Source organism: Phoca vitulina, unplaced genomic scaffold, assembly GCF_004348235.1.
Source record: "Phoca vitulina isolate PV1807 unplaced genomic scaffold, GSC_HSeal_1.0 scaffold1, whole genome shotgun sequence".
Classification (NCBI taxonomy): domain Eukaryota; kingdom Metazoa; phylum Chordata; class Mammalia; order Carnivora; family Phocidae; genus Phoca; species Phoca vitulina.
In genome coordinates this window covers 32,492,560-32,513,672 of record NW_022589704.1, presented here as the reverse complement: position 1 = coordinate 32,513,672, position 21,113 = coordinate 32,492,560, and the positions used below count along the sequence as shown (strand labels likewise).

Below are 21,113 nucleotides of genomic sequence, written 5' to 3'. Positions count from 1 at the left end.
AACAAGAAATTCTTCTTTGTCCTATAAAAGTTAGACTTCCAGACACTACAGATATGATGAAATTTATACCAGTCTACACTAAATGGTAAAAACAGACTGGTATATTTTCTAGCTAACTTGATATTCACTTTTTTTTAAAAGATTTTATTTACTGGAAAGAGAGCAAGAGAGGGAGAGAAAGCACCAAGGGAGAGGGAGAAGCAGACTCTGCTGAGCAGAGCCGGATGCGAGGCTTTATCCCAGGACCCCTAGATCATGACCTGACACTTAACTGACTGAGCTATCCAGGCACCCCTGTTTTTTTGGCATTAAAATACACTTTCTTTTAAGAAATTATATAATAACTGTAGCTCTAGCTCTTTGTGAAGATGAGGACCATATCCTAGGGATAGACGAAGCCTGGGTCCCTAAGAGTGTGGAACAAAACCACTCTCTTAGCCCTGGACTGCCTCGATTTCAACTTGTAAGAGAACTAAACTCCTAACTGGCTTAATCCACTGTTAACTTGGCTCTCAATTGCAGCCAGGTATACATATTACTTCCTAGACCTCTGTGATAGGAACATTTTTTGACATATACTGCATTACAGTCTAGTGATGAGACCAATCTTATTTTCCATATATTAGAGGCTGAAGTGCTCTGCTTGAGGAATACCAATCCATTAAAGATGGAAGTCACACTTTAAGAAGACATTTACTTTAAATATTTGGTATATAACATATGCAGTAAGATAAATGCTAATGATATAAAATTTATAGAATGTTTACTATCTAATACTGACTGAAAGGTTTTGTCTAAAGATTCTATTCTATACAAGGATAGGATGGGGAAAAAGATTCCTGGTTACCATGAAATCTGTATGCAATTTCTAAAGGATTCTAACATAGCTTTAATACAAAGTACTTCACTTAAAATATTTCAACAAACTCTTAATTGGCAGCATCTACATGTTTTAATGTTCTGAATACCCACAAAGTCTTATTATAGTTAGACATCACTATTTTACCTAAAGCAAATTGTATTTCTAATTTTTTCTCTATTAGAATTTATTACTTTCCTTAAGATACTTTTTTTAAACAGCTAACATTGGAAAAATTAAGTTTCCCCATCAGAAATAAAAATCTGGACAATTACTATATTTTTAATATATGCTTTTACAGCATTTCAAAAGCAAATCTTAATTCAAACCAATACCTATAAAAGGAAATAAAAAAACTCAGTACTTTCAAGAGTTTGCATATGGCAGAGAGAGCAGGTCACATTTAAATTTTAACAACATAAACTATTGTATAATAAATATAAAATAAAGAAATAGACAGTGATAACTATTATCAAGGGTGAAAACATTATATAAACTTAAAGAGGCTGCTTTCTGAACCGTCACTGATGTAATCTGAGGCTTCTTTATCAATTTCATTTACAGAAAATCTCTGGAGTCAAATTTATCATTCACTTTCATGCCCCCACATGAGAAGTAGTAGGTGAGTATCTGTAGGAATACAATTTATTGTCTGCTCCTCCACTCAGAAGTAACTGTGTAAAGGGAGAGGAAAAAAAAAACATTTAAGTAAACATAATTATAAACATAAATACTGACTGATTACAGAAGGAATTATGGATGAGCCGTTAACTCGCATTTAGAGCTAATACTTAAATGGACCAATTACATCAATTTTCACTACCATATTATAATACACTATATTAATACTTTAAAAGTGATCATTTAAATTTGGTTGAGCCATGATATGCTATTGTACTTTCTATGAAGTATTTGTTAAGAAATATAATAAAATTTAAAAGTCTAAGGGGTGATATAGTTTTACCTATTTAAGAAAATTAAGTTTTACAGGAGAGTATCTTAACTGTTTGCAGGTAAATGTATATTACAAATTATTCAAGTAGCCCTAGGACCTGTATTTGGAAAGAATTCTTTAGCAATAACAGCTAATATACACAAAAATAAGTAAATTGTAATTCTTTAAGCACATTTATAGTCTAGACTTATTCTGCAAGATTTTTTTAAGGGGGAAATACTTAGAACTAACTGGACTAGTGGAGCAAATTTATGGATTTAAAACATTTCATTAAAATACTTGAGGAAAAAACCGCTTCAAAATTTTCAAATTTTACTACTCCTAAAGAACAAATTTGTTTCTTCTTTGAAAGCAATGTGAGATTTTTATGACTAATATTAAGGGAAACTTAGAATACAGAATTATAATTATCAGCCACATTGAAACTAGTAACTCCCTAACTACACACACATTTATTCTCTATTTTTCCTCTTTACCAAATAACTAATAAATTCTTACCCCTGTGTCTGTCCAGTCTACACTCAGAACTTTGTCTTCATGAGCAGCCAGATCATAGAGAGGAGCTTTACAACTAAAAGATCAAAGTATTACCATGTTATATGCATTTCACAATATTAAAAAAACATTTATGACTAATCATATTTTTCTGAAAACTTTACAGACTTTTACCATCCTTGCCCCAATAACCAGTTAATCTTAAGATTCTGAGTATTTACTTAACCATCTCTCCTGATATTCCCCTATCATTAGCAGAATACAGAGATTTACTACAACAAATATTCAGGAAAAATGCTATTTATTTATAAATATTTATTCATAATTAGGCCCATTTTCACTCTTCCTTGACCCTCAAATCATAGCTTTATATATCCTTTGTCCATCCATGTATATGCTGATAACTCTCAAGTTTATATCTTTAGTCCAAACTTCTTCCCTGATTTTGATATGCATATTCAATTGCCCATCATCTGGATGTCTCATGGCCCTACAAATTTAAAACAACCCAAACAAAACTCTTGATGTTCCCTCATAAATCTGTTTCTCTACTCTTTTCCATCATAGTAAATTGTACCAGTAATGGTGCAATTGCTCAGGCAGAAAATAATGGGCATTATCCTTTGATTTCTATCTCCATATTCTGTCCATGAGCTAATAGAGCTGTCTTCAAAATATACCTAGAATCCAACCTAGAACCTCCCTGCTTCCATTCTTCCTACCCTCTTTAGAGCCTGCACAAAGCCTTCCCCATTATACTTAGAATGGAACCCAAATTCCTTACCATGGTCCATAGGGCCCTACTCAATATAACTACTACCTGCTTCATCTCCAGCCACTCTTTTCCTTGCTTACTCCATTCCATCAACACGGGCCCTCTTGCCATTTTGCCAAGATTTTCGCCACCTTATCTGTTGTTCCCTCTAACCATGATTTGTGCATGGCTAATACCTTCCCATTGTTCAATTCACTGGGAAATCACTTTCAAAGAAGAGCCCATTCCTAAAGAAGTATCCCTTTTACTCTGCTTTACTTTCTTCACATCACTTACTACTATTAGCAGAAACTATACGCTAATTGCTACATAAAGTATCCAACTAAAATGTAAACAAACTTCTAGATATTAACAAATCATGCATCATAAGGATGTCAGAATACAGATTTAGGTAAACAACAAACAGGTATTTGGTTAATGCTTCTCCATTCTACTTGTAAAAATATTTAAGTAAGTTGTGTATGAAATTCATTGGGGGTACTCTGTATATACTAGTAACAAAAAAGAAAACTTTAATATCTAGTTAGCTTTTAAAATACGTATTTTATTTATTTATTTATTTTTCTATTAACATATAATTTATTATTTGATTACAGTTCCATTTATTTAGAGACCATTGGCCTTCTATATCATATTTATATTAAGGTTCAAGATAATAAGATAATTTTTTTCAGAATGCAAAAAATAACCTATTAACATGAAGAAAATCCCTTTGACCCTGGCTTTTCTTTCTGACACCAATATTTATCATCTCAGGTCATATAACCAAAAACTTTTCTTTTACCCTTCTGCTTCTGGATAATCTTTTTAGCATTCATTTCATTTTCTCTGTATATGATAAGTAATCGATGTATTTTCTTTGTAGATTATAAATAGGATATACCTTCTTGTATCCCACAGTTTGACGATATTATCTAAAGAACCTGAAATCAGCTGCTGCTCATGGGTAGGAGACCACTTTAATGATGTGACCCAGCCTGTATGTGAGGTTAGGGACAGCGACACCAAAGAACCATCTGAACAAAATAAAAAAGATAATTAATTGAATTTTAGAAGAGAAGTAGGCAGAACCCAAAACAATGTTTGTAGAAAATTGTCTTTTTATACACATCTCTAGTGAGAGGAGAAACTGATGTTATTTACACATATTTCTCCTCCAGTGATTTACACAACTCACCTTTAGTTCGGGGATCCCACAGTCTGATATGCCTATCTGTGCTGCCAGATGCTAAACGTTTACAAAGTGGAGAATAGGAGATACAATTAAACACCTTATTTCCTGTCTGAAAAACAAACAGGAAAGAACATTTAACCATGGTGGGCAGGAAATAACCATCTTTAGATGGCTCAAAGTTAAACAGAGAATCACTGAATTTATGTCTTACCAAAGTTGACTTAAGACTGCCAGACTCTACATCCCACATCCTAATTGTGTGGTCCCAAGACGCACTGCAGATTTCTTCAGCATCTGACCATAGAACTGAAGAAATTGCTTCCTTGTGGCCAGAGAGGGTCACTATGGGAGTCTAGAAATGAAAGATACCCAAAAGGAAAAGCGAAAAGCATTTTCAGTTTAGAATAACTGAAACAATAACAGTAGTTATTTACTTCTGAAGCCCACATGCCAGATGCTTTAGCTTTCATATCCTGCCTTATTTCTTCTTTACAACAATCCTCCAAAACAGATATGTATTTTTATTTTATAGATGAAGACTTAAGAGAACTTGCTCAAGGTCATACAGCTTACACATGACAGATTTAAGTTTGAACACAAATATTACTCCAAAGTTTGTAGTCTTTCCTCTATAGCCTGCTGCTTTCCCATTTGTTCTACTTTTTATTTTTAAAAGTATTAATATTAACCCTAACTTGGGGCGCCTGAATGGCTCAGTCGTTAGGCGTCTGCCTTCGGCTCAGGTCATGATCTCAGGGTCCTGGGATCAAGCCCCGCATCGGGCTCCCTGCTCAGCGGGAAGCCTGCTTCTCCCTCTCCCACTCCCCCTGCTTGTGTTCCCTCTCTCGTTGTGTCTCTCTCTGTCAAATAAATAAATAAAAATCTTTTAAAAAAAAATATTAACCCTAACTTAACTCTCTCATAAGTACATGTTATATGCAGAAGTTAGCTGAAAAAGTGCTGGGGTCAGGGAGATCTAGGTTTGAGTCAAGGTGCTGCCTTTTTCTTCCTCTTTTTTTTTAAAGATTTTATTTATTTATTTGAGAGAGAGAGAATGAGAGACAGAGAGCATGAGAAGGAGGAGGGTCAGAGGGAGAAGCAGACTCCCTGCCGAGCAGGGAGCCCGATGCGGGACTCGATCCCGGGACACCAGGATCATGACCTGAGCCGAAGGCAGTCGCTTAACCAACTGAGCCACCCAGGCGCCCTTCTTCCTAACTCTTCCGGGTAAATGAATCTCAACAGGTTACTCTCACCCTTTCTTCAACATCTTTTAAGTTCTATTATCCAGTCTTTAAATAATGCCCATGGTTCATTTATTAGTACTCCAAAATCTCTAATGTTTTTCTCAAAATTAAAATCCCCAAATTAGGTGTAATGTCTATCTTAAATATAAAGAACACATGAAAGAGAGAGGAAAAGAGTCCTGAAATGGGAGACATTAATCTACTTTTATTAACTTTGTTATATTTAACCTCCTTAAATATTATCACCTCATCTGTAACGTGAGGGGCTTATATCAGATCGTAGATCAGCAAAGGTTCTCATAAAGGTCCAGAAAGTATTTTAGCCTCTCTAGTCTCTGTTGTTCATCGTTTTTTAAACCCCTTAAAAATCATGCTCTCTGTAGTACAAAAATATTTACCCTTGTTAGTCCCAACTGCTCTGTTTTCTGTTTCTTTCTTGGTCGATTTGTGGATTCCTCCATTTCATCTTCTTCATCTGTAGGAACTGTATCACAAAAAATTAGATTTGATATGTTAAAAATTTATGATAAATATTAATTGCAAACGATTATTTATTTATTCATTTAAAGTAATCCCTACACTCAACATGGGGCTTGAACTCATGACCCCAAGATCAGGAGTTAGATGCACTACCAAGCCAGCCAGGCGCCCCCTGATTGCAAATAGTCTTAAAAGAATTCTTATTTTTCTGGGTGTATGTTTTCTCCATGTTATCTCAACTGGTTAGGGAATGGATATTCTTCCTTATTCTGGTTAACAGAAATTTATATATAAAAACTATACCTGGGTTAGCAATCTTCCAAAAGGAGAAAGCAAAAACCAGAGTACACTAAAATCCTAAAGTCTAACCAGTTTGATATTTTGCTATATCTTTAAGAGCATCATTATGAATATTCATCACCTTACCATATCTATGAAAAACTGCTTACTCTTAGTTGTAGGAGAGTTCGCCCACATTGCATTTGTATTATAAAGGAATGACAAGGTTAAACAAACACATTAAAAGAAGATACAATCCAGTCATGTTTATTTTTCTTGACTACTTCACTTTTCTGACAATGAATTAAAAGTATTTCATACAATAAAATATTCCACAAAAGGAAAATTATCCAAATAAACCAGAAACTTTCTGCCTCAAAACTGTTTGCTTTAAGGGGCGCCTGCATGGCTCAGTCAGTTAAGTGTCCAACTCCTGATTTCGGCTCAGGTCATGATCTCAGGGTCATGAGGTCAAGCCCCGAGCTTCAGGCTCCACACGTGGCAGGAAGTCTGCCTGAGATTCTTTCTCTCTCCCCCTCTGCCTTGCACTCTCTCTCTCTAAAATAAACCTTAAAAAACAAAACAAAACAAAACTATTTGCTTTAAGCATTACTGGGAAATCTACTGGGTTGACTTCTATATTTCTCGCCATCTGACACTGCTCAGGCTTTTCTTGATCTCCCCAACTCTACTTTGTGAACTGTATTTAGGGTATTATACTGTAATACAGCAATTCCCTCAAGTAACAGGGATTCTGCTCTGTTTACCTGTTTAAATAATTCTAGACTACCAGTTCTTTTTAATTTAAATATCTGTGGGTCTTCCCCCTCTTTTCTCCTATTATCAAGGCACCTTCCTCTAAGAGTCCTCCCTCCTCCAACTCTTTCTCTTCTAATTGTTCCTTCTATGTTTTCAAAGTAAAAAAATTAAGTTTGGTAAAACTGCATTAAAAAATTTTTTTTAAGTAAATCAACTTAAGAAATTTCTCTAACAGTGGAGTATATCAAAATGACTCAGAAAGTATTTTTATTTCCAGGTTCCGGAATAAGAGAACTCCGAGAACTAAGGCAGTTATGTCCTATTACATCAATCATGTTATTGGTTACTTGCAGCAATTCAGTGACATGGTTCAATAAATAAGAAGGTGGTAGATAGAAACACATTTTTAAACACAAAGAAGTATATTAATTTTTCTCTATATGCTCCTTTGTTTGTGTCCTCAAAAGCTCTGGTTCATTTTTATGGAAAAATGTGTGTTAAATAGTCTTTCAATGAAATTCTTGAAACACCACTAATAAGTCAAAGTACAACAAATATTTAATTTACCTGTAGACCAGATCTTTAGCATCTTATCCCAGGAGCCACTGCAAAACTAAAAAGATATACATAAAGAGAAAAAGAGTATGTAATATAACCTACCATATTATTTGCCTTGTTTTTTCTATTATAACTTTTAAAACCTTTACTTTGTTCTGAAATCCTTTACTACTATGGTATCTGCATGGCTTCCTAGTTTCCTAGAAGTTTTATCCTCAATCTCAAGGCAACTAAAGGAGCTTCCATTCTTATATGGCCCCGTGCCCTGGCTATGGTTGCTTAGATCGAGGTGGACAACGGTCTACACTGTGCACACAGGTCCCTTCCTCCTTCAGGACCTTTTTTTGAAAACTTGTGTTCCAGAGAGTTGAAGTTAGTCTTTTTCAGGGACTGATGGTATAGGATGTAAAACCTAGGAATACTGAAAGCCAGACTGCTTTTTTTACTGCCATGTGGAAAAAGCCAGTTTGAGGTAAAAGAGAATAAAGTCAATTTAGGGAGATGAGTGGCGGAGGGGGGGTGTTGGCCACATTCAAGCTCAATTCCTTTGGTTCCTGAGACCCAAATGCTGGTGATGTGATTGTTCACTCCTTCCTGGATCTCACAATCTTTTAAGCTGAAAAAAGTTCAAGATGAGTTTCTGTCTCTTACGGCCAAAGGACAGGGTATGATTAATTCATTTAAGTTTTGACTTGACAATAGGAAAACCTTATTTATGGCTCAATATGAATAATTATAAATCTTTACCTCTGAATGCATGAAATATTCTCTGTTATGCTAACTGGCAAAGAAATGCTGAAGAAACACTCTTAAATCCAGAATTTTCAATGTGCTTTTAGGGAACTTTCAAATGGCAAGAGAATTTGTAATCCCTCATAAATCAACAAAGTATTGTACTCAGGTTTGTTTCCTTTTAACTAACTTGGACCATTTTGTCATGATAGAGTAAATCAGCAATACTAGTAAAACAACCTCTATTAACACTAACCATAGTGTATGCTAAGGCTTAGATGATCAACTAGACATTTTCAATTGATGACAGCACTGAGAAGCTCGAAGATTGACAATGTCAATCACGATGATTAAAGAATGTTACACTGCTTGTTTACCTGATTTCATAAAATTTCTGCAGTTTAATATAAAGTCTAAACCAGAGAAACCCAGACTGAGGAGGTGAATCTTTCTCTTATTTTAAGACTATTTACTTTGGGTTCAAAATCATATTCTTTAATTATCAACTGTTATGAAAGTAGGACAATCACAATGAATAAATGAAGAAAAAATTGTTTGCATAAGAAGCTCAAACTCTAATTCAACAGTACTAGTACTAGTACAACTAGTACAACACACCAGCTACTTACTTTAGTTCCCGTGCTATCAACAGCTATAGAATCCACACTTCCGGCATGGCCTCTGCAGCAGTGCAGGGCTTTCACTTTGTTTCTCTCCACATTCCACTCCCATAAGAGAATCGTCTGATCCATAGAAGCACTCAGTAGTAGGCAAGACAAACTATCTGAAGAAAGGAGAACAGAAGAATAAGAACAAATTAGTATAAAAATTTAAAATACATTGTGTTCTGAAACTGAAGAATTGAATTTTTTGTTGTTGAGAAAGACATTAGCCAGCTTTGAAAAAGAAGTAACTTATGGTATAAAAGGATGATTCTTCAAAAATACTGTAAAATAGGAGTTTGACCCAGTATTAACTTGAAAGTATATTTTATCTGTTATAACTTAGTAAGGATTTAACTCTACCACTTACAGATTTTCTTACTTAGTCTTTTTCTTCTTGAACACTATATGTTTGAAAGACCTCACAAAAACTGAGGTATGAGGCCCTTCCTACACTGTCCCCATTCTGCCCCAGCAGTGAAAATGGCTTATTTCCAATTGCCTATGCAGGATTCCTTTCAGTTTAGGCAAAGAGTCCTAACCTTTTTTCACCCAGGCCACATCTTTTACAACGTCTGTATGTCCCACAATTGTCATTATTGACTTTCCTTCCAAGGACCAGATCCGAGAAGTCTTATCATAAGAACCAGTCAAGATCCTATGAAGAGAAAAAAAAACCGTATGAAATAGAAAAAGCAGCTTTTTCAAAACCTGAAATCAATTATATTTCTAAAGCAATGACAAAGTAAACCTTCAGGATTATACTTAAAAAAATTTTTTTAACATGAAGACTAAGATTTCAAAACACACTAGAATAGATCAGAAGAGGTTATATTTGACTTTTCCTGACCTCCTAAAAATGAAAATGTACTGAAAAACCCTAGATTTCATTTTTACTACTGTTGTAAACATTACAACTCTCAGGGAATTTGCTTGTAAGGCTTAATAGTCCTTTGTACTGAACTAGTTAAAACCTTTTAATAGAAAAACAGTAAAATCATCTAAAGTAAAAGTAAAACAAGTAAAAACATCACTTGGGTAACAACTCCAGGAAGATATTCTTTGAAAGAAGTAAGCCTGTACTATGATCCACTCTCAAAGGGCTTTTCTACAAGTAAGGCCAGTGAGGGTTTGCTCTGGACCATCCATACCTGCTCGAATCTAGTCTGCCCTTTTTAGTCCTAAAATAGCATGATCTGCATCTTCATGGTAGTAGGCTAGGAGATCTGTGGCTATAAAAGGTTTTTTTTCCCCTCTATGAAACAAATTTATCTTTGGTCTTATAAGCAACACACAAATGCCCTAAGACACTTATCTTATCCAACAGACAAATGCCACTACAACATCTTGAGACAGAAAAGAAAACCTATTAATAGATATGTTTCTTCTTAAATAAACTGAAGAGAAAGATCTTTGGTATGGTCACCGATACATACAAAATTACTTTTACAAAGAACACAGTCAATCAGAAAAATATTCACATAGTACACTTAAAAAAGACTGTAATACAATGGATAGAAGAACATTCATATGGCAATACCATTCCTCTGCCCCTCGGACAGAACTGATCCAGTCATCATGGAACATGCATTGCTCTGGCTGAGGGGCAGTGTACTTCTCCACATATTCCAATTCCACAACCTCTTCCTAGTCAAAGAGAAAAACCAGAAATCAATCAGGCGGGACAGTTTTAAAATAGTACACTATGAAAATAAAGGACTCCCAGTTTAATAGGTCTCCTTCATGTCAGTCCCCTCCATAACTCAGAAAATTTGGAGCCATGCAAAAGGTGAAAAACTTTATCTGACCTAAAAGTAGTATTAAGAAACACTAATGACCTTGGAAAATTTATGCCAAAAGTGGGGGAGAGGGGAGAAAATAAAAGAAACTTTAAAAAATAAAATCATAAAAGCATTCTGTTTAATGAGGATGATGAAAAAGTTCTGGATATGGACAGTAGTGATGCATGCATAATATTGTGAATGTACTTATTGCCACTGAATTATACACTTAAAGATGGTTAAAGTGATAAATTGCAGTACATTTTATCACAGTTCTAAAACCTGCCTAAAAGTATAAAAGCAATTATAAATTTTATTTTAAATTATAAAAGCAATATTAAAGAAATTAAATATTAGAGGAAAGGGGAACCACTATAAATCACAATAATCTAACCCATAAGTTTTTTATGTGCATAATCCTTTTGTACACCTTTATTAGTAAACATATATTTGTTATTCCCTTTCTTGACAATTCTTCCACAAATACGAAAATTCCTTCCCATATCCTTCATCTGCATTTCTTAATACACCTTCAGAAGAGGGGATTTCAAAATTTAATACACAAAAACTGAAGTTCAAATTTCTAGAAAAAAAAACAATAATAAAAAAAATCTTGGTTGCTAAAGATTCAGGTGATTCTAAAAGTTTTCCACATTATCTGAGAACACTGGACATAAAACAGAACAGGTAAACATTTGAACTTACTGATGAGATGTTTTCCAGTTCCATGTGTTTGAGCAAGGGCATTCGCAGAAACTGGCCCTTGATAAGGAAATCGAACTCCACATGTTTGTGGAACTCTAAAGAAAATGCATAATAAAATAATCACAATAGCAAAGGTATATGAGAAACCCCCAAACCTATTTTCCCTATTATTCCCAGTGTGGCCTCTGAGTTTCTCCAGAATTTCTTCGTGGTATAATCAGGCCATGTATTCCAATACACTATGTGATTTTTAAGAACAGAGTACTTTCTTCTGTTGGTATAATTTTTTATTGGTGGTACTGGTATTTAAACAAACTTTTTATTCAATGGATAATTCCAAATATATATAAAAGTAGAAATAACATTATGAATCCCCACCTCCATCACATATTATGACAATTACCAACTTATGGGCAATCATCTATACACCTCACTCCACGCCTCTGCTGGTTTATTTTATTTTATTTTATTATTTTTTTTTTTTAAAGAATTTTTTTTTTTTTTTTAAAGATTTTATTTATTTGACAGAGAGAGAGAGAGCACAAGTAGGCAGAACAGCAGGGAGAGGGAGAGGAAGAAGCAGGCTCCCCACCGAGCAGGGAGCCTGACGTGGGGCTCGATCCCAGGACCCGGGGATCATGACCTGAGCCGAAGGCAGACGCTTAACCGACTGAGCCACCCAGGCGCCCTCTGCTGGTTTATTTTAAATCAAACCCTAGAAATGCTATCATTTTATCTGTAAATGCTTTAGTAAGTATTTCTAAAATATAAAGACTTAAAAAAATAGTGGCGATGATAAAAAATTTAATCATTATTCCTTTTAATATCGAATAGCCAATGTTCATATTTCCTTGTTTTATAAATGTCTTTTCACAGTGAGTTTTTTAGAATTAGCATCCAAAGTCCATACATATTTGATTAATATGTCTTATTTAATCTTTAACAGTTCCCCCTCCTCCTTTTTCTCCCTTGCCATTTATTTGTAAAAGACACTGGGTCATCTGTCTTCTAAATATTTCTTACATTCTGGATTTGATTACATCTCCAAGGTGTCCCTTAACATGTTTCCTCTACCACCTACATGTCCTGTATACTAGGCAGACCTAAACACTTGATTAGAGTTCAGGTTTGCTTTTTTTTTTTTTTTGGTAAGAATATTTACACACAGTATTATGTGTTTCCTATTGCATCACATCAGGAAGTGCATTATCTTGTTGTATCTCTTTCTGTGACGTGAAAATCTGTATCTGGGCTCTGATGATGTCAGTCTTATCCCATCCATCATAATATTCTGTCAGCCTTTTAACTAATTAATAGTTTTATCAGCTATTGATAATTACTACTTAACCCCATTATTTCACTTGGAGTTACAAAACGCTAAAAATTCTTCATTCTTTCTGCATTTATTAGCCAGGATATTTCTGACAGAACTCTCATTGGATTATTTGGATTGTTAATTTTTAAAAATCTGAATCATTTCTATCTTTAACTCAAGAGCAATGACTTTATTATTTAATTTATAAAAAAGAAACCAATGTTCATTCTACAAATTTAGAAAACTATGCAACTGTTTGGGCAACAACAAACATCCATATACTGGTAATGCAAAACATCTATTTCAAGAATAATTATTTTTTTTTAAGAGCGAAAGAGTGCAATTGGGGGTGGGGGAGAGGCAGAGGGAGAGAGAATCCCAAGCAGGTTCCACACCCAGCAAGGAGCCCAACGCGGGGCTCAATCTCACGACCCCTGAGATCATGACCCTAGCTGAAATCAAGAATTGGAGGCTTAATGGACTGAGTCACCCAGGCGCCCCTATTATGTATTTGAATAATTCTTATTCCAGTTCAGAGACTTTTTTTTTCTTTTTTAAAAGATTTTATTTATTTATTTCTGAGAGAGAGAGAGAGAGCCCAAGCAGAGGGAGCGGCAGGCAGACCAGGCAGAACAGGCAGAGGGAGAAGCAGGCTCCCCGCTGAGCACAGAGCCCAATGTGGGACTTGATCCCAGGACTCTGGGATCATTACCTGAGCCGAAGGAGTCGCTTAACCAACTGAGCCACCCAGGGGTCCCTCCCAGAGACTTTTTCAATAAGAAGAATATATGATAGTCTGGTAATTTAGAAGTAACTATGTATCAAAATCTCTATACATCAACAGATGAAGTAAAGATAAGGACCTATGAGAAATGCTTTGTGAATATCTCTGAATGAAGAACAATAGCTTGTTAGTAATGAAAAAATTGCAAACCCTGCCACCCACCCCACCAAAAAAAAAAAAAAAAAATTGTTCAAAAATATCTCAGGGGCGCCTAGCTCGTTCAGGTGGAAAACCATGAGACTCTTGTTCTTGGGGTCATGAATTCAAGTCCCACAATGGGTGTACAGATTACTAAAAAAAAAAACAAAAAACAAAACAAAACATCATCTCAAACTTAACAAAAAAAATTATGCAATTATTTGAAGATGGAGAAGGGGAAAATATTAGGCATTAGTTTATAACTCTCACCTCTCCATTCCTCCAACTAGGGTAGAATCAAAAGAACTCTGAAGCATCAGAAACATCTGTTTAAAAATATGCTTGCTTTGGGGTGCCTGGGTGGCTCAGTAGGTTAAGTGTCTGCCTTCGGCTCAGGACAATCCTGGAGTTCCCAGGATCGAGCCCCGCATCAGGTCCCCCCCTTCATCGGGGAGTCTGGTTCTCCCTCTCCCTCCCTCTCTCTCCCTCAAATAAATAAAATCTTTTAAAAAATAAAATAAAATAAAAACAAAACTTGTCAATGACATCACCATTTGGAAGCAAGCATATTTTAATTTTTTTAAAATTTATTTTATCTTTTTAAAAGATTTTATTTACTTATTTGACAGAGAGAGATTGAGAGAGAGGGAGAGAGCGAGCATGCACAAGCAGGGGGAGTGGGAGAGGGAGAAGCAGGGTCCCTGCTGAGCAGGGTGCCTGAGGCGGAGCTCGATCCTAGGACCCTGGGATCATGACCCGAGCCGAGGCAGACATTCAACCAACTAAGCCACCCAGGTGTCCCAACAAGTTTTGTTTTTAGAGATCATGCTTTATGTTATTCTCAATGTTTCTGTTTAAATCTTCTATTTTTTGTATGGTTTCATTAATTTTTAAAAAAAGTCTTATTACAGAAAATGTCAAACATAAGCAAAAGTGGAGAATAACATAATAAACCTTCATATACCTCTCACCCAATTTCAACAACTATCAACTCATGGGCAATCTTGTTTCAGTATTTTTGCATACTCTGTTCATATTAATTTTAGGGGCTAATAACTTATTTTCATACAACAGCATATGTTTTAATATTTATATCTTTTAAGTGTTTTACTTGATACCCTTTATAAACCTTTATCCATTAATTTTTCAATGAATTCTAAATACTTAAAAAAATACCAGTAATAATACTGGCATCTGTTATTACACAAAATAAATACTCAAATAGTGACACTGTCATTTTGCTTTGTAGAAGTGTAGCAAGTAAGACCCAAGCACCTAGATGCCTGTTCTATGCCTACCCATCCCAGCCCTCCCTAGCACAATCACAATGTCATAACTATTACACTAAAATATTATTCCTAAATCTCAACCACCTTACCTCCATATTGCCTTAAAAGCAGATTAAACTGAAATAATTTTTTCTGAAAACTTCTATTTCAAAGCACTTAAAAAAGTATCATGCAGCAGGGAAACCCATGTTACAGTTTATAAATTTTACTATTACAAAATGCATACCGTATCATTAAAATAAGGCCAAAAGATGGGGAAATTAAATACAAATGTGATGTATTTTAGTGTAGTTAGTGGCACTGCACCCTCTCCTAACTTCTCAAAGCCTTTATACCCACCATTTTTGGCCTCCAGCAATTTATTGATGATGTTACTAAGGTCAGCAATTTCAGAGGCTGCAGGAATTGAGAAGGGAACATCATCTACCGCGTATCTGTAAAAAGGAAATGATACGTCAAAGTCAAGTCTACAGATATTTTAACAAATGTGCATTTATTCATTCAACAAGTATTTACTGGGTATTTAATATATGCCAGACATTTTGCTATGTCGGGTTAACAAAAATCAATTAGCACACGATCTCTGTTCTCAGAAAGGGTCAGATGATCAAAATACAATAAAAGTATATAAGAACAATCTTTTTTTTTTATTATGTTATGTTAATCCCCATACATTACATCATTAGTTTTTGATGTAGTGTTCCATGATTCATTGTTTGCGTATAACCCCCAGTGCTCCATTCAATACGTGCCCTCTTTAATACCCATCACCAGGCTAACCCATCCCCCCACCCCTCTCCCCTCTAGAACCCTCAGTTTGTTTCACAGAGTCCATAGTCTCTCATGGTTCGTCTCCCACCTCCGATTTCCCCGCCTTCATTTTTCCCTTCCTGCTATCTTCTTCTTTTTTTCTTTTTTTGACATATAATGTATTATTTGTTTCAGAGGTACAGGTCTGTGATTCAACAGTCTTACACAATTCATAGCAATGTCTTAAGTGATATATAGAATGGGAGAACAAAGAAGCTGTAGATCATTTCAACCAAAGGATAGAAAAACGGGGTGTAAAAGAATGCACAAGAAAGATCATTCTTAAGTTTTATCTGGAAAGTGACTTTGTCAGGTAACGGGGGTAGACAGAAGGGGGGCAGAAAAGCAAGAAGAGCAGCAACCAATAGCTCAGAATTATTAAACTGCCCACTCAGCCTATTCCACAAAGTGTGATTTTGCTCTAGACAGTGACCAAAGGTAAGGTTAAGGAGATGTGCACAGAGTGGTTAATCTACTACGTGAAGTAATTTTTACTTCTTTCCCTAGGCAATGAGGTACCACTGTAGTAGTCCTAATTAAAGAATAATATCATCGGAATTTTGTTTCATTAGATCTTCTTGGCAGCACTGTTGAGATCGGATTAGAGGAACACACAAGGGTCAAATTAGAAAACTCTTGTAAGAGAGAATGGGAGAAAATATGTGCAAATCACATTTCTGATAAAGAACTTGTATCTAGAATATACAAAGTACACTTACAACTCAATAATAAAAAGACAACTTAATTTAAAAAATGGGCAAAGAATTAAAAGACATTTCTCCAAAGAAGATATACAAATGACCAACAGGCACATGAAAAAGATGCTCCAAATCATTATTTACTGAGGAAACGTAAATCAAACCACACAAGATCAGCTTGCAGTCACTATAACGACTATAATAAAAAAGAACGAAATGTTGGTGAGGAAGTAGAGAAATTCGAACCCTTATTCATTACTGATGGGAATGTAAAATGGTGCAGTTGCTTTGGGAAAACCTGGCAGTTTTTCAAAAAGTTAAACATGGAACTACCATTTGACCCAGCAACTCCACTTCTAAGTATATACCCAAGAGAAATGAAAATACATGTCCACACAAAACCTTGTACACAGGGGCGCCTGGGTGGCTCAGATGGTTAAGCTACAGACTCTTGGTTTCAGCTCAGGTCATGATCTCAGGGTCATGAGATCGAGCCCCACGTCAGGTTCCAGGCTTAGCTCGGAGTCTGCTAGGGACTCTCTCCCCTCCTTCTGCCCCTCTCCCCTGCTCACTCTCTGTCTCCCCCCTCTAAAATAAATAAATCTTTAAAACAAGAACAACAATAAAACCTTGTAAAAAGTTCACATCACCACAACTCATAATAGCCAAAGTGGAAACAATCCAAATATCCATCAACTTAAAAATTGGAAACAAAATTTGGTATCCCATATATCCATATAATGGAATATTATTTAGCCATAAAAAAGAATGAGTACTGATATGTATTACAATATGGATGAACATTGTAAACATCATCCTAAGTGAAAGAAGCCAGTCACAAAAGACTACATATTATATAATTACATTTATTTTTTTAAGATTTTATTTATTTGAGAGAGAGTGAAAGCTAGAGAGAGAGAGAGAGAGAGAAGCAGACTCCCCACTGAACAGGGAGCCCGACGTGGGGCTCCATCCCAGGACTCCAGGACCCTGACCTGAGCTGAAGGCAGTTGCTTAACCAGCTGAGCCACCCAGGCGCCCCTATATAATTACACTTATACGAAATGTCCATAACAGACAAATCCACAGAGACAGAAAGTAGATTAGTGGTTGTCAAGGGCTGGGGTTGGAAGGATTAGGGGGTAATAGCTAAACGGTGGTGGAAAATGTTCTAAAACTATAGTGATGGTTGTACAATTTTGCAAAAACTGGACACTTTATTTCTATTTTATTTTATTTTATTTATTTATTTATCTTAAAGATTTTATTTATTTATTCATGAGAGACAGAGAGAGAGAGGCAGAGGGAGAAGCAGGCTCCCAAGGAGCAGGGAGCCCGATGTGGGACTCGATCCCAGGACCCTGAGTTCATGACCTGAGCCGAAGGCAGACGCTTAACCATCTGAGCCACCCAGGCGCCCTCTATTTTATTTTTTTAATTAAAAGATTTTATTTATTTATTTGACAAAGAGACAGACAGCACAAGCTCAGGGAGCAGGAGAGGGAGAGGGAGAAGGACCCTGGGATCATGACCTGAGCCAAAGGCAGATGCTTAACTGACTGAGCCACTCAGGTACCCCAATATTGCACACTTTAATGTGTGAATTCTGTTGTATGTGAATTATATTTCAAGAAAGTTGTTACTACAAAAAAAAAAAGTCTAAAGCCTGATTTAAAGCCCTAGCTGTGGGGAATGGAAAAGTTTCAAAAGATGTTAAGGCAGAATCCAGGGGCTCTAAGGTAGAATCCAGGGGCTCATCAAGACATGATACAATAAATCTCTCTTTGCCACAATGAGGGAGGGGGCTTCAGATCTTGTTAAAATGTAGATTTTCAGGGCGCCTGGGTGGCTCAGTTGTTGAGCAACTGCCTTCAGCTCAGGTCATGGTCCCAGGGTCCTGGGATCGAGTCCCATATCAGGCTCTCTGCTCCGCGGGAGGCCTGCTTCTCCCTCTCCCACTCCCCCTGCTTGTGTTCCCTCTCTCACTGTGTCTCTCTCTGTCAAATAAATAAATAAAATCTTAAAAAAAAAAAAAAAATGTATATTTTCAATCAGTAGGTCTGAGGTGGAGTCTGAGATTCTGCTTTTTCTAATAAGCTCCCAAGTGATGCTGATTCTGCTGATCTTCAAACTACACTTTTAGTAAGGCTATAGTTATATTTATATGTGTCAAACCTAAAAAAAAAAAAAAAGCAATAATTTAGGTTCTCCAAAAGGTAACAAAACCTAGGTTTTTCTGGGGGCGCCTGGGTGGCTCATTTGGTTGAGTGTTCAACTCTTGGTTTTGGCTTAAGTCCTGATATCATGGGTGGTGAGATCGAACCCTGTGTTGGGCTCAACACTCAGTGGGGAGTCCACTTGGAATTCTCTCTCTCTCTCTCTTGCTCCCCCTGCCCCTCCCCCCACTTGCACATAGGTGCTCTCTCTCTCCAAAATAAATAAATAAATCTTACAAAAACCCAAAACACTCCCCAAAAGTTTTTGGCTTTTCCTTTCGCTTACTATTTGGTCAGTAAAATGAGGGGGAGACAGCATAATTCATATACATGTATATGTAATTTATATACATATATGTGAAAAAAACTAGTCACCCCCCATTTTACTCACCAGAACATATTATGTATAAGAAGCAAAAACTTAATTTTTAGGTTTTGTTACCTTTTTGAAGAATTTAAACACACACACACACACATATATAATGTTTATCCATTTATCTCAGGGGTTAAAACATAGTGGTCTATTATTTCTTAAAAATTCATGTGAATCAACAATTATCTCAATAAAAATTTCAATTAGAAAAAATACAGTGGTCATGTTATTGTACCACATTCCTTGAAAAGTATCTAGACCAAGTATAAATACTCATGTGCACTGATAATACAATTTATGTATCCTGTAAGCAACAAGAGGAGTGAATATGATTTACCCCGTCAACTCATAAAACTACAGAGAATCAAAGACATCATCTTAATTGAGGTGGGAGTTTTCTAGTTTACCACTGACATTAGCTTGTTAATACAACAAATATTCATTATATATTATCAGTACAGGAAGAACTTGACAAACATTTGTTGACTCAGTCAACCCAAGAACTGTAATACACAGTCCCCTACCATCAAAAGACTTACACTATACCTGAAGAGACACTAAGAAAAATTAATAGTGTAATATACACCGCAAGACTGAATACAATTAGGTTTCAAATGAATGCTACTGACCTAGGGACCATTAGTAAAAGTGCTTATATATACATATACACACGCATATATATACACATACATGTGTAAGCTGAATTGACTTTATCAAAATAGTCCTAAATACTCTTTATCAAAAACCAGTTCTACCAACCCCCTATTCAGAGTTCCACTATCTAGCCTGGTTTAGAAAAACATCGCCTATCACCTACTTAAAAAGAAAGTAAACCTGTGTTTTCAGAAACTGTTAAACACCACTAGCAGGCAGCCTGCAACGACTAGGTCCATTGTTCACTTTTTAAAATTACGTATGTGCTTCATTCAGGAAGCAAACTTGAAGCCCTTCAGATCCCTCTACACTCGCAATTCAAATTATACACAGCCTAGGAAGCTAGGCAAATAGGATCTGTGATCTCAGAGGTCGATCCCGGAGAAATCCTGGCAAGGTATAGCTTCCGATTGAGCGGAAAACTCGCTCAAGCCAGGAGTACGGGGGGTGGGGGGTGGGGGGTGGGGGGTGGGGAAGAGGGGAGAAATTGAGAGCAAAGACAACCGAGGCTCCACAAAGTCATACGGAAGGAGTTCTTGGGAAGGATCCTAGGGAGGCGAGAGGAAAGGAAAGAAAAAGACGCTTACTTACTTCTTGTTGTCAGTGAAGAAGCGTGTCTGGAGCTGAGCCATGGCTAGGAGTACACACAAAGCTTGTCTACAGAAACGTTAAGGGGTAATAGTCAGACAACAGGCTCTCTGGTCTCTTAAGACTACAAAAAGAGGCAGCTCAAAATTAGCTTGCACAGATACGCGAGAAGATGCAGTCTTCTGGGCTTCCGCTTTCCTTCCTCCGGCCTCCACAGCAACGAGACAACCACGAGGCTGGTCTTACACAGAGACCCAGCCCACAAACATCAACTACCTATTCCTAGATTTAGGAATCATCGATTAGTGAAGCATAGTTTTAAAGGCGGAGTGTCCCTAATTTTTTAAATTTCTTTTAATATATTTAGGCCTGTGGTCGATTATGAAGATACGGAAAGGCCCAATTCAAACTGTTTCTATCTCTTTTTAATTTTAAGAGGTTGTCTTCCGAACCGATACTTCAAACACAGTTCCTAGACACTACCACTCCCAGAAAGCAGCGCTTCTCAGACGCTGTAACCACTGGGAATCGTAGTCTTTTTTGCCATGCTGCCCTCAGGATATCTTATTTGCTCCAGTCAGATATCTATTATATTTCCTCTGCCTTCACCTTTAATTTACTAAAGGCTTTTCGGCTTTATTTTCTTACGCATACTCCCAATCATAACCTCACTCTACCGAGACTTTCGGAGGGCTCCCACCTCTAGCTTCAGGCTTTAGATCCAAGTGAGAGTCAGGGATACGAAAAAAAAAAAAAAAAAAACGAATCAAAAAGGAAACGGACGACG

At 36.3% G+C, this 21,113-nt stretch overlaps 1 protein-coding gene across 3 annotated transcripts; it reads right to left on the bottom strand.

Annotated features, from left to right (window-relative positions):
- Positions 1-272: 272 nt before the first annotated feature.
- WDR12 (WD repeat domain 12) lies at positions 273-21,075 on the bottom strand. Of its 3 annotated transcripts, none has more exons than XM_032404440.1 (14): positions 21,027-21,075; positions 20,330-20,395; positions 15,327-15,421; positions 11,462-11,556; positions 10,516-10,622; positions 9,518-9,633; positions 8,943-9,097; positions 7,591-7,636; positions 5,904-5,989; positions 4,470-4,610; positions 4,262-4,367; positions 3,968-4,100; positions 2,313-2,385; positions 273-1,533 (listed from the first exon to the last, which is right to left on the bottom strand). In XM_032404440.1, exons 2-14 carry the CDS (start codon positions 20,368-20,370, stop codon positions 1,456-1,458), a joined length of 1,272 nt encoding a protein of 423 aa, XP_032260331.1. In that variant the 5' UTR covers positions 20,371-20,395; positions 21,027-21,075; the 3' UTR covers positions 273-1,455. The 3 variants fall into 3 exon arrangements, with proteins under 3 accessions (XP_032260331.1, XP_032260312.1, XP_032260321.1); XM_032404421.1 differs by having other exon boundaries at positions 20,330-20,608; positions 21,027-21,042; XM_032404430.1 differs by lacking the exon at positions 21,027-21,075 and adding an exon at positions 20,491-21,019.
- Positions 21,076-21,113: the final 38 nt, after the last annotated feature.

Excerpts from the sequence above, each read along its gene's own strand:
- WDR12 (XM_032404440.1), bottom strand. The coding sequence starts at position 20,370 with ATGGCTCAGCTCCAGACACGCTTCTTCACTGACAACAAGAA. Across the intron at positions 11,557-15,326 it reads ATTGCTGGAGGCCAAAAATG|AGTTCCACAAACATGTGGAG; the intron begins GTGGGTATAAAG and ends CATTTTCTTTAG. Across the intron at positions 4,611-5,903 it reads AGCAGTTGGGACTAACAAGG|ACTCCCATAGTGACCCTCTC; the intron begins GTAAATATTTTT and ends TTTCATTTCTAG.